A 14,037-nucleotide genomic window follows, 5' to 3' on the forward strand; every position below is an offset into this window, starting at 1 on the left:
GAGATGCTGGCTTTCTTCAGGATGTTTAGGGCAGCTCTTACAGCATTATTTTGTAAGATTTGAATTTTGTTTGTGATGTATTTGTTGCTGCCTACATAGAGAGCATTACAATAGTCCAGCTTGGACAGGATCAAGGCTCTGGCTAGGGTGATACAGTTAGAGGGTTAGAGGAAAGGTTTGGCTGCTCTAATATGTTTGCATGTATAGGATGTGGCAGATGCCATGGCATTGACTTGTTTTTTCAAGGTAAGTGTGGAATCTAAATAGAAGTCAAGGGTTTTGACCTCCTTGGCTACTGTGATGTTGTTATTATCAATTACAAAGGAGGAGTAGTTTTGGCCTAGTTTATTAATGTTGGGTATGGTACCTAAGATGAGGAGTTCTGTTTTGTCATCATTCAGGCATAGACCATGTGAAGCCATCCATGCCTGGATGATGAGGTACACTCTGTTTACAAAGGCCAAATCCTCGTCATAATCCCCCTTCAACGGGATGAGGATCTGGGTATCATCAGCATAATTAGTGTAGGTGATACCCAGACCATCTAGATCATCGAAAAAGGGCTTTGTGAAGATGTTGTACAGTGTGGGGGAGACACAAGATCCATGAGGCACGCTGCAGGTGATGGGCGTTGGGTCAGACTCGCATAGTGTGATTGTTAAGAAAGGATTGGATCCAGTCAGTTGCCTCTTGGGAAAAGTGGGCTGCTGATTGTAAGTGATTGCAGAGGATCTCATGGTCGAACAGATCGAATGCTGCTGAGAGATCAAGAAGTAGCAGTAATGCTGTCTTACCCTCATCTCTCAGCTCATCTATCTGTGCCTTAAGATCTATGAGTGCAGTCTCAGTTCCATGCTGAGGCCTGAAGCCTGACTGTCGGACTCCTAGAAGGTGATAATGTTCAAGGTAGTGTTGGATTTGTTGGTACGCTATTTTATCAAGGATTTTGAGTAGGAACGGCACTGTGGTCAAACCTCTCCTTTTTGGGAGTTGCAGAATAAGGGTTGGTCATAGTCAACAACCCGTCTTCCCGGATGTCATGAACCAGTGGTAGGGCTATGATAGACTTCCTGTGTTCTTCCCGCCGCTTGTAGAAGCAAGTTGTCCTTCTTTTGCTCTTCAGGGGCTAGCCCAAACATTTTTGTCACCCTAGACATCAGGGCGTGGAAAGATCCAATTTCGTCTGATGGAGAATCCCTTATAGGAATCTCACCTGGTTTGCCGTCAGTTGGGATGATGTCATCAAACCCATGAGTGTCTGTGCTTGTGGTGTGAGTGGAGGACTGATCTCCTGATGCATCATCATCTGACTCTGTCAGCTAGATGAACTGGCACTGGAGGGCGATGTTATCTCGTAGGATGAGGAGGAGCAGCTGTGCCACTTGTGCGTTGCTGAGGCGTTTGAGGCACTACAGGGTCGGGCAACCTGTGATGAAGCAGCTCAGTTAGTAGAGCTTGCAGAGTGGTTAGGATGTCCAATGAGACGTCCCTCAGAGCTGGTGGAGGCACTAACCCTGGTGGGGGAATTGACTTATGAGGAGACACGTGTGCTAGGGTTGCTCTAGGAGGAGGCATGTCCAGCTTGGGGTTGGAGGGATTTTCTTTCCAAATCACATCTTTGCTTTCATCAGAAAAAACAGTCAATGGGTCTGCAGGCCTGGCATAAGGTTTGAAGATCGTTGTACCAATAGGGTCGACGGTGGAGCAGCTGATGGTGTCGCTGGAATAGCCTTGATCGAAATTGAAAGAGATAGGATAGAAGTCGTCGACCATGTGATCAATGACATCAAAGACAGAGTCAGGCATTTGCTAACACTCGTCGACAGATCATGGTAGTTGACGTGGTCATCAGCGATGACGTGGATGAGGCTCTTGGGGCCCTACTTATGTCTAAAAGATGAAGACTTGCCTTAGGTGGAAGACGTTAACGGTCTCTGTGATTTTTCCATTGACACGGACATGGACTCAGACTGGGAAGCTGTTGAAGGCACTGTTTTTTTCTGTGAGAAAGAAGAACCAGTGGAGGGAGTCACAGCGTGGGCCTTGTTTCTGCTTTGTGAAGCCTCTACATGTGACCTGGACCTCTTGCTGGAGGTGGTACACTGAGCTGGTATGCCTTGCCCTGGGAGGCAGGACTATGGACTAAAGCCGAGTTAGAGTCCCCACTGGTGTCCTCCAGCCATGCCACTATCTTTCGGTGGTGGTCTCACAGCATTTTATTCAAAAATGACTGGCAGATGTCACACTCATGTATGACATGAGTCAGATGGAGATAATAGACATAGTAAAAGCAGTTGTTGTGGAGATCCTCCTCTCACTCAAATTTCTCTCATGGAAGACTGACTTCTTAGTCACCATCATACTGGCTCGAAGGGTAGGCGAGATCCAGCTGTTTTCTTGCAAGGCACCCTACCTAAAGTCCAAGGTGGTTCTATGCACTAACCCATCTTTTGTGCCCATGGTGCCGTCAACATTCTATCTCCATTAGCCAGTGATGTTACCTGTTTTCTTGGGATCGCCTGTGTCCCCTGCAGAATGTTTGTTACATTTCTTGGACATCGTACATACTACGTACCTCACACCAAATCATTGAAAAAAAGATCTCTTAGCTCTTTGCGATGTTTGGTCCCTCTGTTGTTAGCACATCCCTCTCCAAGCCTTCGATTGACAGGTGGATTTCTTCCAGCATTTCTTTCTGTCATCAGCAAGCTTGCAGGCCTCTCCCTGGCAGACCCAGGGCTCATTCGACCAGAGTGGTAGCCCGCCACTATGGCTTTCCTATCTGGAGTTCCCCTGCTGCACATCTGCAGGGCAGGGACCTGGAGGTTGGTGCACACTTTTACTAGATTCTACTGCATCGACAAGGATTCTGAAGCAGAGTCCAGAGTCGGCCAGGCAGTTCTACGTAACCTGTTTGCATAAGGTCGGTGTCTCTTATGGTAAGTGCTTGCTACAAGGAGGTTGTCTCCGCCCATTATGGTTATATTTTATTTATTTATTTACTGAAGATTTATAAGGTGCCTATTCAGCAAATGGTGTTTCCAGGTGAATCTATCAAATATCCAATGCTGGAGAAGGAATATGTTACTTACCTGTAACTCCTGATCTCCAGCATTGCTATCCTTCATAGATTCCCATACCAACCTCCCGTCTAAGTGAGCCCTTTCCATTGGCTGTGGGCAGTATGACCTTAAATGATGATATTAGAGCACTAACGTGATTGAAGTTTCAGTTTAAATATAAACTTGTCTGTTACTGATGATTCCCAGCCTGATGACGCAGAATATTTACTGCATGCAAATCTATGAAAAATACCAATGCTGGAGAACAGGAGTTATGTAAGTACATTTTTCCATACGGTTATCACAGGGGCTGAGTGCCGTCATCCACTGCGAGATTCTGGACCCGGACCACCCCAAGACTGAGGCTGGGTATCGGGATGATCAGCATATACTTAACTCTCCTGTCTCTTTAAGAGTTCCTCAAGTGTGATGGGTGGGTTAATGCACGACTGAGCTGGGAAATTATCCCCCCACACCCAGTGACAGCTGAAATGGGAAAGAACAACTGAAGGCCTTCTTAATGCTGTTAAACCCCATGACAGCATTCTGATGGCATCTGGCATTGAGAAAGCACAGTCGTGGGCAGACAGATAGGGAGGGCAACTGAGGGTGGTCTGCTCAGCGGCCTTCCAAATGCACACATGTGTTCCAAGTTAGTGGCAATCCTTACATTTTAGCATATGATAGCGCCTGGGGAACAATTCCGTTGTGACGGTGCGCTATATAAGTACCTTTAACATAACATGAAAATTGCTCTCATGTGAAACCAATCATGGTCAACTAATAGCCCAATTTTGCTCTGGCAATCAGGAAATGGGGACGGGAATCAGCATTACCACATGGGGCAGCCAAATGGGAGGATCTAGGCCCATATAAGAGTGGGGCAGTTGACCAGCTGTGTGGGCAGAAGAAACTGGCAACCAGGGAGAGTATCGAGGTAGAGGAGGTTGGCAGGAGAAAGCAAAGACCGCTGTAAGGAAGGTGATAGGGAACATCACAGAAGTAGTCAGCGGAAAGTTGAGGGAGTTGGTGAAAGGAGTCAAGGAAGAGGTGGTTGGGGAAGATAATCAGGAGGGGTAAGAGGGAGAGGACACCAGGTAGAAAGGACGGATACATGTGGGAGAGGCTGAAAAAAGATACCAAGAGGTGGTTGAAGGAGACAACCAGGCGGAGGAGTGGGGGAGTGAGAACATGTGGAAGATAGAAAGTAAATATACAGGGGTTGGAAGGAGACATCAGGAGTTGTTTGAAGCTAACATAAGTGAGATGTCTTTGGATATTTGTTTTGAAAAATCCGAGCGCACCCCATCTTGTCCCTTTCCACCTAAAGCCTGAAATCTATAAAGCGCTGGACCCATTTTTATGGGGGGCCGGGAAAAGAACACAAATGGGCTGGAACATTCTCTCCAGTAAATGGTTGGATTTGGGTTTCCAAATATTCACATAGATTGATCACCTTACAGGACATTCACAGTGCTTGAACAATCTTTAGGGTCCCCATTCATCTAGTATTAGCTCTGTGGTGTATGTGGATAGTTCAAGAAAAGATGTGTACCTGGATACTTGTCATCTCTGTTTTACTACTGTAAAATGAAACTGACAGGATATACCAACATCAGTATATACTTTGAATACAATTGGGAGTCCAATGTGCACAAAGCAGGAATAAAGATCTCATGGATTACTGTATTAGGGCTAGTATGAATATGGTCCTGCATCACAAAAGGGCATGGGGGAAATATCTCTGTAGTGCAGCATACAAACAAAGGGGAGCCTCCACAACAACAAAACGAGAGAGTGTTGTGATCGGGAGGCACTCTGGCCTTCGTTGGGTTAGGCCCTAGTAGAGTTGGGAAACTAGGAACAACTCTTGCTGCAGGAGTTCTGAAACTTGGAGTCAGTGGAGCCAAGTGATCAAAGAGGCTGGGAGGTAGAGTTCCCAGGAGGCAGCTGTACCGCGGAGCATAGGCGATGGCAGGAATCTGAGAGTCTGTTAGAGGTCCTGCAGGACCTTAGAGAAACATCTAGGAGAGAGGAAGTGTGAGAGGAAGTGTGAGAAAGAGGAAGAGAGATAGAGAGAGGGAGATTACAGAGGGGATAGAAAGCAAGCTCTTTTGCCGTATTCTGGAAAAGATAGTCAAAGTAACAAAGTGAAAATATAAATTGCGAGAAAGAGAAAGTTGTTAATACCAAAATATTTTTCAAAATGGAGTGGATTTCTCAACAGGCTTTTATGAGAAGAAACAGAAGTCTGATTCAGATTACCCTATAAAAGACATTACATACTTATTTCTCTGATAAGAAAGCATTTGCATTAAACTTCCAACAGTTTTTTCAAAGTGTCTTTCTCTTGTTACCACTATTAATGATGGCGGTACTGGAGCAAACTCTGTAGAAACCCCTAAATAGTGGTTACGGTAAGGGTGGACCCAAGGATTGGGTACAAGCCAAGAGTATGTAAAAAGGGTGCAGAAGGGGCAGGAAAAGAGCGTGGATAGATTAAGAGTTAAATTAAAAAAGAACAGAGAAGTTAGCCAAATTAAAAGAAGACATATAGACACAAAGGACTTAGTGATTGTTAGAAAGCCGAGGTGGATGAGCACCAAACAGTTGTTAATGATGATCACAAAATGGTGGCAAAATAAATAAATGCCTTGGAAACACTTCCTGGATCCTCAGTGATGCCCCCTTTCGTAACTTACTCTTGTAATCAACAAAGTGGTTTCGCTTGGGTAAAACTCTTTATGTTTAAGCAATAAGTGTGCAGGTTTTGTAAACCCACATTCCGGTATCCCTTCCTGGGATGCTTCAAGGTTAAGCAACAAGTCTCTGGTATTCACAACTCTCAATCCAGGGATCCCCACCCCAGTGATGTTGCAAGTTTCATATACTGAGTATCTTTGGTGTTTGAGTCTACCTCCACTTCTTTCTTGGATCTTAATTCAGTAGATTCGGGTCCACTGTTTCTTGTCCTCAACTCCTGAGAGACTCTTTGGCTGTTTCTCTGAGCCCTTGTTGGGCCCTGGCAACAGCACATGTAAGGGCCGGCTGATAGAAGGGTGAGCGCCAGATATTCCAAGAAGAGGCTGGCCCCCCAAGTTTCTCTACAGGTTGGATTTGCATGCCTTCTCCACCTCCCTGTCATAGGGGCTTGCCTCTACTACCCAACACACCACCTTGTCCACCTCCTTGATGAGTCGCAACAATCGTGGGTCCTAGGGAACCTTCCCTGCACCACCTTCTCCCTTCTCTCTCTCTCTTCTGCTGCCTCGATCCTTCACCACATGCTCATACCTCCACTATTCTCCATTCACACCCCTCTGTCTTAGGGTATATTTGCTCTGATCTTCTCCTTCAACACCCTTCCTGATAGTCCCTTCCACCTAAGCATATTCCATTACCTCTATGCCGATGCCACTGACCTCCTTCTGAACACGCTCCTCTGCTTCTGCCATGATGTCTTCTTCAGACTCCTTCTAAATGCACTCTTCCACATCTCCCTTGATGTTTCCTCCAGCCTCCTCTTGATTCACTGCACCACATCTATTGATAATTCCTCCAGGCACCTTCTGAATACTGCATCCAACTCTACCTTGTTTCACCACCAGCCTCCTGTATACACTTTTATGGTAGCTCTCACATTTAGCTCTATAGACAGATCACACCTGTTTCTTTACACTCCTCTTACAACTTCCTTCTGTACACTTTTATTTAACCCAATGCACTGGTCATCAACTTCAACAAGTATGCACTAGAGTTATAGGTTACAACTCCATATATAGCTAAATCCTAACAGGGGATTTATTCTATGCTCAACCCCTCCACTAAGAGCCAATCAGTAACACTTTTTGATAAAGTTTCTACCCGCTCGTTCTGCCATACAGAGAGGCCTGAGTCTGTCGGAAGTCCTATAACTTAGAGTAGTGATGCAAATATTAAATCCAAAGTGGCAGCATGCTTCTTTATGTGCAACGTGCTACCTTGGCCACCCCACCTCCTTTCTCCTGTAGAACAGAGTCTTCTCTGTAATTATATTTCCTTTTCCTGCCTTCCCACAACAGCTTCCATTGAAATGTACATAGCTCAGCCTTTCACAGGAGCCCAGCCCTCCCCACATTGGGGTGACGTGTCACAATCTCACTGGAAGCTACAAAGTATTTGTTGGGTGTAGCCTACGTCATGCGCGTACCAGTACAAATTCTACGGAAATAGATTCAACACATGCCCTTTTCATCTGTTCTGCCAGTGAGTGTCTGAAAGAAATAGGCTACATATTTAACAGCAAATTCAAGATTGACCATCCACAACTTCAATTCCTTGCTTTCCTCCTGTGTCAAAGTCCCCAGCCTCGCTCTAGGCACCTCCAATTGGTTGACTTAGGAGGGCCAGGTGACTCCCAAGGAAGTATGCCCTGATTACCCTACTTAGTCCTCATCTCAGGGTAGGGGAGAGTCAAAACTAGGGAAAGGGTCCTTTTTAGGGCACAGCCCCTACAGCTTGAAAAAATAAACCATATGGGATGTGGAGAATCGCAGTCACCAAAAACCCGAAGCACAGGGCTTTCACTTCCAAGAAAGCTGGCAACTCTGTAACTAGCATAGCTGGTCCTGCCCCATTAGGGAATGAGGAGAAGCAGTCCAGTGGAGCCGCAGCAGCACATGCACACTCGCTCACATGCAGAAACCACACCCAAATCTACCCAGAGAAAGAAGGGACCTGAACTATTCCAGGGAATCCCAAATTTAGTCAGCCAGTCCTCACACAAGGGTGCCACAATCACACAGTTGAGAACAGTTAGAAGGAGCAAGTCCATCCCGGGCACATGGCTAGAGGGTGAGACCCCGAGAGAGGGCAACCCAAGTGGAGTGTATATCCAGCCCCAAGTCTCACCACAGAGCTGGAAGCCATCCTTATGTGTGGGACCCACCATCCTGTCCTTATCTAGTGATTTCAAAAGAAGAAGAGAGATTTAGGAACTTCGAGATAGCAGGCAGGTTTCTAAAATAACTTTCATTTAACATTGGTGGCTGTGATAGAAGAGGCACGTAATCAAAGCGGTTCAAACAATAAGTACATTGCATTTGATCATCCCTCGATGAAAAAAGCACAGTCCCCATTGATATGACAAATGTAACGTATACCCCCTTAAATACGTCCCTCAGCCATTCTATACACAACATAATATTCAAAAGTCAAAGTCCTCTTGTTAAAGAATGCTGGATTTCAGATTAAGGGATAACTACTGAAGAGCAATGCCACAAATGTAGATAAAGGATTCTTATGACAATACTGTACAAAAGGCAGCCATGTGTTTAGATATTGTGGATACGATCATGGGTAAATGTGGTTATTTTAGCAGACACTAATGTATCCCACATCTTTCGCCACCACATACCTAGTGTAGAGATATCTCGCAATGGCGATTTTGTCTGCCATCAAGAGGTGGGTGATAGGTGTAGCCATAGTGACAGTATGCAGATACATCTCCTCCTCAGAACCTCTCATGAGAACAAGCCGTGGGTTATCCAGTAATGGCATTGGCCTTATCCTCGTCAACTCTTCTTTCCAAAACTCACTAACTTTGGGATAGGTCAACGACATATGGAGATAGTCAACCCGCTCTCTGCATTCACGCCAGCACATAAGGGAATATGTTGGATTCATTTTATTAAGCCTGACCGGGGGCAGATACCACCAGAAGGATAATGTAAACATGCTCTCTCTATTTGTAACACATCTTGAGGAGGTATGAATCTGCACCCAAATTTCACCCTAGGTTTCACCACTGATCTTAGTACCTAGGTAATTTTCCCCTCCGATCATACCTAAACACTTCGTCCCATTGAACCCTCTATCCAGTAGCATGTGAAGAGTGGAACCTCTAGTGCCAGTGATGCCAGCTTCTAATGAAAGTTCCAAAGCAGTCGCAACTCTTGATCCACATATTTTAACCATTGTTTGAGAAGGCCAATGGCGCAACTGAGCATAACGGAACCTTTTACCCTCATCCACCCCAAACTTCATTCTGCATTCCGCTAAAGAAAGTGAGAGGCCCCCATTATAGAGCTGTGATAGTTGCCGAAATCCTCTGTATGCCCAGTGATGAAAAATGCCTCTGGCCATGAGCAGTGATAAGAGACGTGTAGCTAACACAGGGGATATAGGGCCCAGTTCAATAAATCAGACATGTGCTGCTAGAAGTCAAGTATCCTGACGCATCTTCTTGATATTTGTGAAAGGGAGCAAGGAAAGTGGGGTCCAGGCCATAGCGTTTTCAATCTAGATCCATTTAGATGCTAGATAGCCCCACTTACAAATTTGACCAAACTGCTCTCTATCTATCAAGTGCACCCAGGCATCCCTGCCTATTGTTGCCCTGGAATACCAATCTAGGGATCCTTGGCTTGTTACCCAACCATATAAAGAAAAACATTTTTTGTTGTAGTACGTGCAATTCTGCAGCTCGTATTTTGACTGGGAGGGCCAAACAGTGATATAAAAACCTCAGCATTAAGTTATATGGCCCATCCAATCCAACTTGCAGTGTGCGTCCTTCCTCCCCGACATACACACACCTGGGATCCCTTTGCACTAGCTCTATCGTGAAGTTACATCAAACTGTGTGCTCTATAGAATCTGCCAGTGTTCTTTCAGAGCAGTCCTCTTTGAGTTAATGGATTAGTTACCACTGTTAATGAGCTCCTTGTGTAATAAAAACGTCTTAACCAAGTGTGCCTTCAGCAACTCCATTTATAAGCACTCTAGAGCGTGTGTTCCATTGGGAGCACAATATTAATAGAAAGCATAAAAGCTGTGCGTAAAGCTTTTGACACCTTCCATTAATGCCACTCCCCATTTGCATTCATTTGTTTGAGAGTGTGGAATGCATCTTGCTCTTCCCCTGCGCCATACAAATGCCCCATCATTTTCACTGGCGCCTTTTGCCGTGCACATTTGCACTCCGACGTGCAAATGACCAAACTTCAGCGGCGGGGAGCCGCCTTGGTGTATGACTACACGTAGCGGCCCCCGGCCGACAAATTACTCTTTGGAGCAAAATGAGCTCCAATGTGTGTTCTTGCATCACTTGCTTGCTCTTATTCCTGTTAAGAAGTCATGTGTCTGCAACCTTTGGCTCTGCAGATGTTTTCGACTAGGACTCTCATGACCTCTAACCATTGGCTATGCCGGCTGGGGCTGCTGGGAGTTGTAGTCCAAACCACCTGGAGAGCAAAGTGTGCAGATCCTTGAGCTAGGTAATACCATTATGGCAGTGCCTCCTGGCAAATATCAATCTCATGCTGACACAAAAGCCAAAACTGTTGGCTTTGCCAATGCGTATTTGTACTTTCCCCGGTAATTGGCAAATTATTTTTGTAAAACGGATTGTTTTCTTCCCCAAATTGATTTGTTTGGCATTCAGTGTGCCTCGGTTAAATGAGCTTTTTCCCTCCTTGAGTAAATAACTACTCAAGTGGTACTGTTTGATTGCTTGACTTTCTGATGTTGCTGTTTCTTCATTTTAGGATCTACATCTTCCTTCCAAGGACCCAACACCCACAGGCAGCTTTACAGCAACATTGGAGGAGCCAGAGGTGAGTTTGGCCCAGGATTTGTAGTACGAGGTGTGAAGAAAGGGCAATTAAATATTAGCATGAGCCTTTTAAAATAGACAATACAATTCTCACTTCCAGTAGTGTCCCCAGGGAATTCCGCAACCTCATACTCACGCACGTGGAGCAGCAATTGTCTAAGGAGCCCTCAGTTTTTCTCCACCACATTTGGTCCCACTAAGGATTTTTCGGGGGGTTGTGCCAGCTGTTGAAGGGCACAGAATCCCCCCAGAGAGACCTCAGATACAGTTCCACTGTCATTAGCATGGTCATGATTGTCTTGTGTGTCGGATCTGCTAGTGGTACCTCTATTGCTTTTGGTGAATGCATATCACATGGAAGCTCCGCTGGCAGGCCCGGCACTGTGGTAAATTGGTAAATGTGGTAGTAAGATGCGGAAACCCTATTTCTGCATCTATCTCCCAACATCTCCATGGGTGAGATTGGGCGTGAATAACTTGAGTGCCCTCATGACGGATTATAAATAAGGAGCAATAAGCTTTATATGCCCTGCCTGAGGGATCGATGGGCCATGAGCATGTAGAAAGGAAGGTTGGGGCTTGCAAAACCAAGTGGTGGTGGTGATGGGGTGGGGAGGAAGAGCCAAGGCCGAGCCACATCAGCCAAGTGCTGCCCGGCGAACATTGAGATAAGGAGTGAGACCGGAGGGTGGGATCCGGAGTGCCCAGGCGTGGAGGGGAGCAGTGCATGCGGGAACCAGCACACCCGTGATAAGCGGGAGCCCGGTACACAGCGACAGCGGGGGGAGTCACATGGATCCCACTCATTGGCAAATCTTTGGGCCAATTATTAGATTTCCGAGCCATACCGGCTCGTTTAGCTTGGAAATTGGCCAATGGGGGAGTGCCTCGTCAATTATATTTTACGTAATGAAATTCCATGTTATAATGGGTTTTTTATTGCAAAGTCTGACACCGATGTGAAAATACACCCCACCAACACAGAAGCAATTCACCAAAAATCAAGAATTACAAATAATCGTATAAGAAGAACAAACGCACTGCCATTGTCCAAAGGGCTTTTGCATGTCATACACACTGTACCAGGATGGCATGCCCGCATATCTTTCCCAAATCTGCTTTACCACTCTCAAGTATTTTAGAGCCTATTGTGCATTTAGTTTGACTTTTGAAATGTGGGGATACTATAGCATGCTATATACAGTTTGGATGTATATTCTGGATCTCTGGAAGAAGCCAACAACATGTAGTACTTTATCGACAAACTCACTCCTTTAGTTGACTCATTCTGTGCTAGATGGAACATGTGATAGCTGCAAAAATGCATTTTGGACACCTGCCTTCTGTTATTTATTTTTCAAGTTTACCCCGGCTCTATCCTGATCTCCATACGTGGGTGCTGGAAAACACTGAGACATTTTCTTTGAATGCAAAAGGGAGCATTTTAGGCATGAACTTTATTGCTGGATTGGAATTCAGTGAGCCACTCTTCAGGTCTGACCTGCCCTAGACATTGGGCCTCATTCCGAGATTGGAGGTAGTCATGGCGCTATTAGCACCATGACTGCCTCCAATAACGGTACCGAGTCCGCCCTAGTTGAATGGGGACTTACCAGTCTATTCCGACCTTTGTGGGACCGGTAAGTCCCCATTGAAAATGGCAATCCCCATTCCCATTGAGCCTGCATAGGGCTCAATGGGAATGGGGAGGGTGCAAATAACGGCCCGGCGCATGCAAAGGCCGTTATTTGCGCCCTGATCCCCTAACGGGAACCATAAGGTATGTTTGGTCTGACCAAACGTACCTTACGGGTCCCGTTGGGGGACCTCGGAATAGGGCGCAAAGGGATTAGTGGCACCGGTGTCCTTACCGGTGCCCGGTATCCCTTTGCGCCCCGGTCGGAATGAGGCCCATTGGATGGTAGCGTAGGTCCAACCATTCCTGGTTGAACAATTCTGGTTGCACAAGCTTGCTGCTTTGGTATCCCACTTTTGCCACCTGAGAGAGTGTTGCTATCTACTCAGAGTTCGTTTATATCCTAGAAGCGGAAGAAGAGAATCCATGATTCCAAGCGTGGAGCCACCTGCCTTGGAGTTTGCAGCACTCCCTTGCAAGAAATCTCTCACAGATTTCCGTAAACTTAGAAAATAAATACACATTTTCAAAAGATGTTGGATGGTTTTTCGTGGTCATCATTCAGCTCAGTCTTCGGTTGCTAGAGTTGCTCTGGCTACGGCAGGATTGTTGCTCTATTGACTAGGAGAGCAAACCGTGGCAATTCTGGAGTAAGATTCCCTGGTCTCCCGTGGCACTGTGTCGCTTTCTGCTGGTTCTACCGTGTCGCTGTTGCTCCGCTGGTCCTCTGAAGCATGAGTGAGCAGTCTGATCTCCCATTTGGCTACAGAATGGAGAAGCCTAGACTATTCCCATTTGGGTAAAAAGTCCATTCCTCCTGTTCCAGGCCGGGTCTTGTCTGTTAGTCCGAGTTCGACTGTGGTACTTGTAGTATTCTGGATGATTCTGCCTCCCAGGAACCATCATTTATCTCAGGGGTCTGCATAGTCTAGTGCATGCTGGTAATTTATGTCTCTTGGGGACCACCTGAAAGAGACCTGGCCACGACGGAGACTGATAGACATTGGATGTGGGAAAGAGGTACCAATATACATGTGCGGCTACATGAAGAGCGGGAAGCCTGGCACTGGCGTCCGCCTGAGCTCTGTGAAGGCATCATGAAGCAAGACACACACAACAGATTCAATGTTCAACTGAAATAATTTTAATAACTTAAATGTCAGGATGGTGTAAGACCTAACTTGCCCTATGCTAAGGGGGGACTTTCCCGAGAGGGCGCTAGAGAGCCAGCCATGATGGCGGCTTCTCTGTGAGCTCCGACAGAGCTCCCGATAAATCCTGGGAAAAATAACGTTCCGGAGTGCCAGTAACCCACAAGAAGTGGGATCAAAGTGCCAACATCAACCCGCTTCCCTGACAGCAGCAGCAGCAGCGCCGAAGGAGGCTCCCTCCTGCCGAGAGCGACTTCGGTGGTCCGTAGTCAAGCACAGGGCAAGGCTGCTCGCCCCTCCCCCATCGGAGCCCGCGCCACTCAATCGGGCTGTCGCAGGCGCCATCCCGAACGAGAAATCAGCAACTCCACGAGGCAGAACCCAGTGCCAGCCTGCAAGCCCTGAGCCCCACCAGTACCCTTCAACTGATACTATGCGCCGGGCTCGGACGGTGCTGCGGTTTGGGATTCACCCTCCCTGCGGCCCTGGCAAGGCCCCGGCTGGCGTGCCACCCTCTGAGGCTGACTAACCCGGCGGCGGACCCCGAGTGGAGGAGCACGAACAAGCCCAATCAGCTCCGGACCCCCCCCCCAC

At 46.7% G+C, this 14,037-nt stretch overlaps 1 protein-coding gene across 4 annotated transcripts in view; it reads left to right on the forward strand.

Annotated features, from left to right (window-relative positions):
• The window catches only part of TEX55 (testis expressed 55), a 543,889-nt gene that overhangs the window by 223,385 nt on the left and 306,467 nt on the right, over window positions 1-14,037 (forward strand). For all 4 annotated transcript variants that reach the window (XM_069635919.1, XM_069635920.1, XM_069635922.1 and 1 more), the window contains one exon: window positions 10,589-10,657. In XM_069635919.1, coding sequence (XP_069492020.1) covers window positions 10,589-10,657 — 69 coding nt within the window. The remainder of the gene's footprint in view (window positions 1-10,588; window positions 10,658-14,037) is intronic.

This window comes from Ambystoma mexicanum, chromosome 7p (assembly GCF_040938575.1).
Source record: "Ambystoma mexicanum isolate Mex_15411 chromosome 7p, UKY_AmexF1_1, whole genome shotgun sequence".
In the NCBI taxonomy this organism is placed as follows: domain Eukaryota; kingdom Metazoa; phylum Chordata; class Amphibia; order Caudata; family Ambystomatidae; genus Ambystoma; species Ambystoma mexicanum.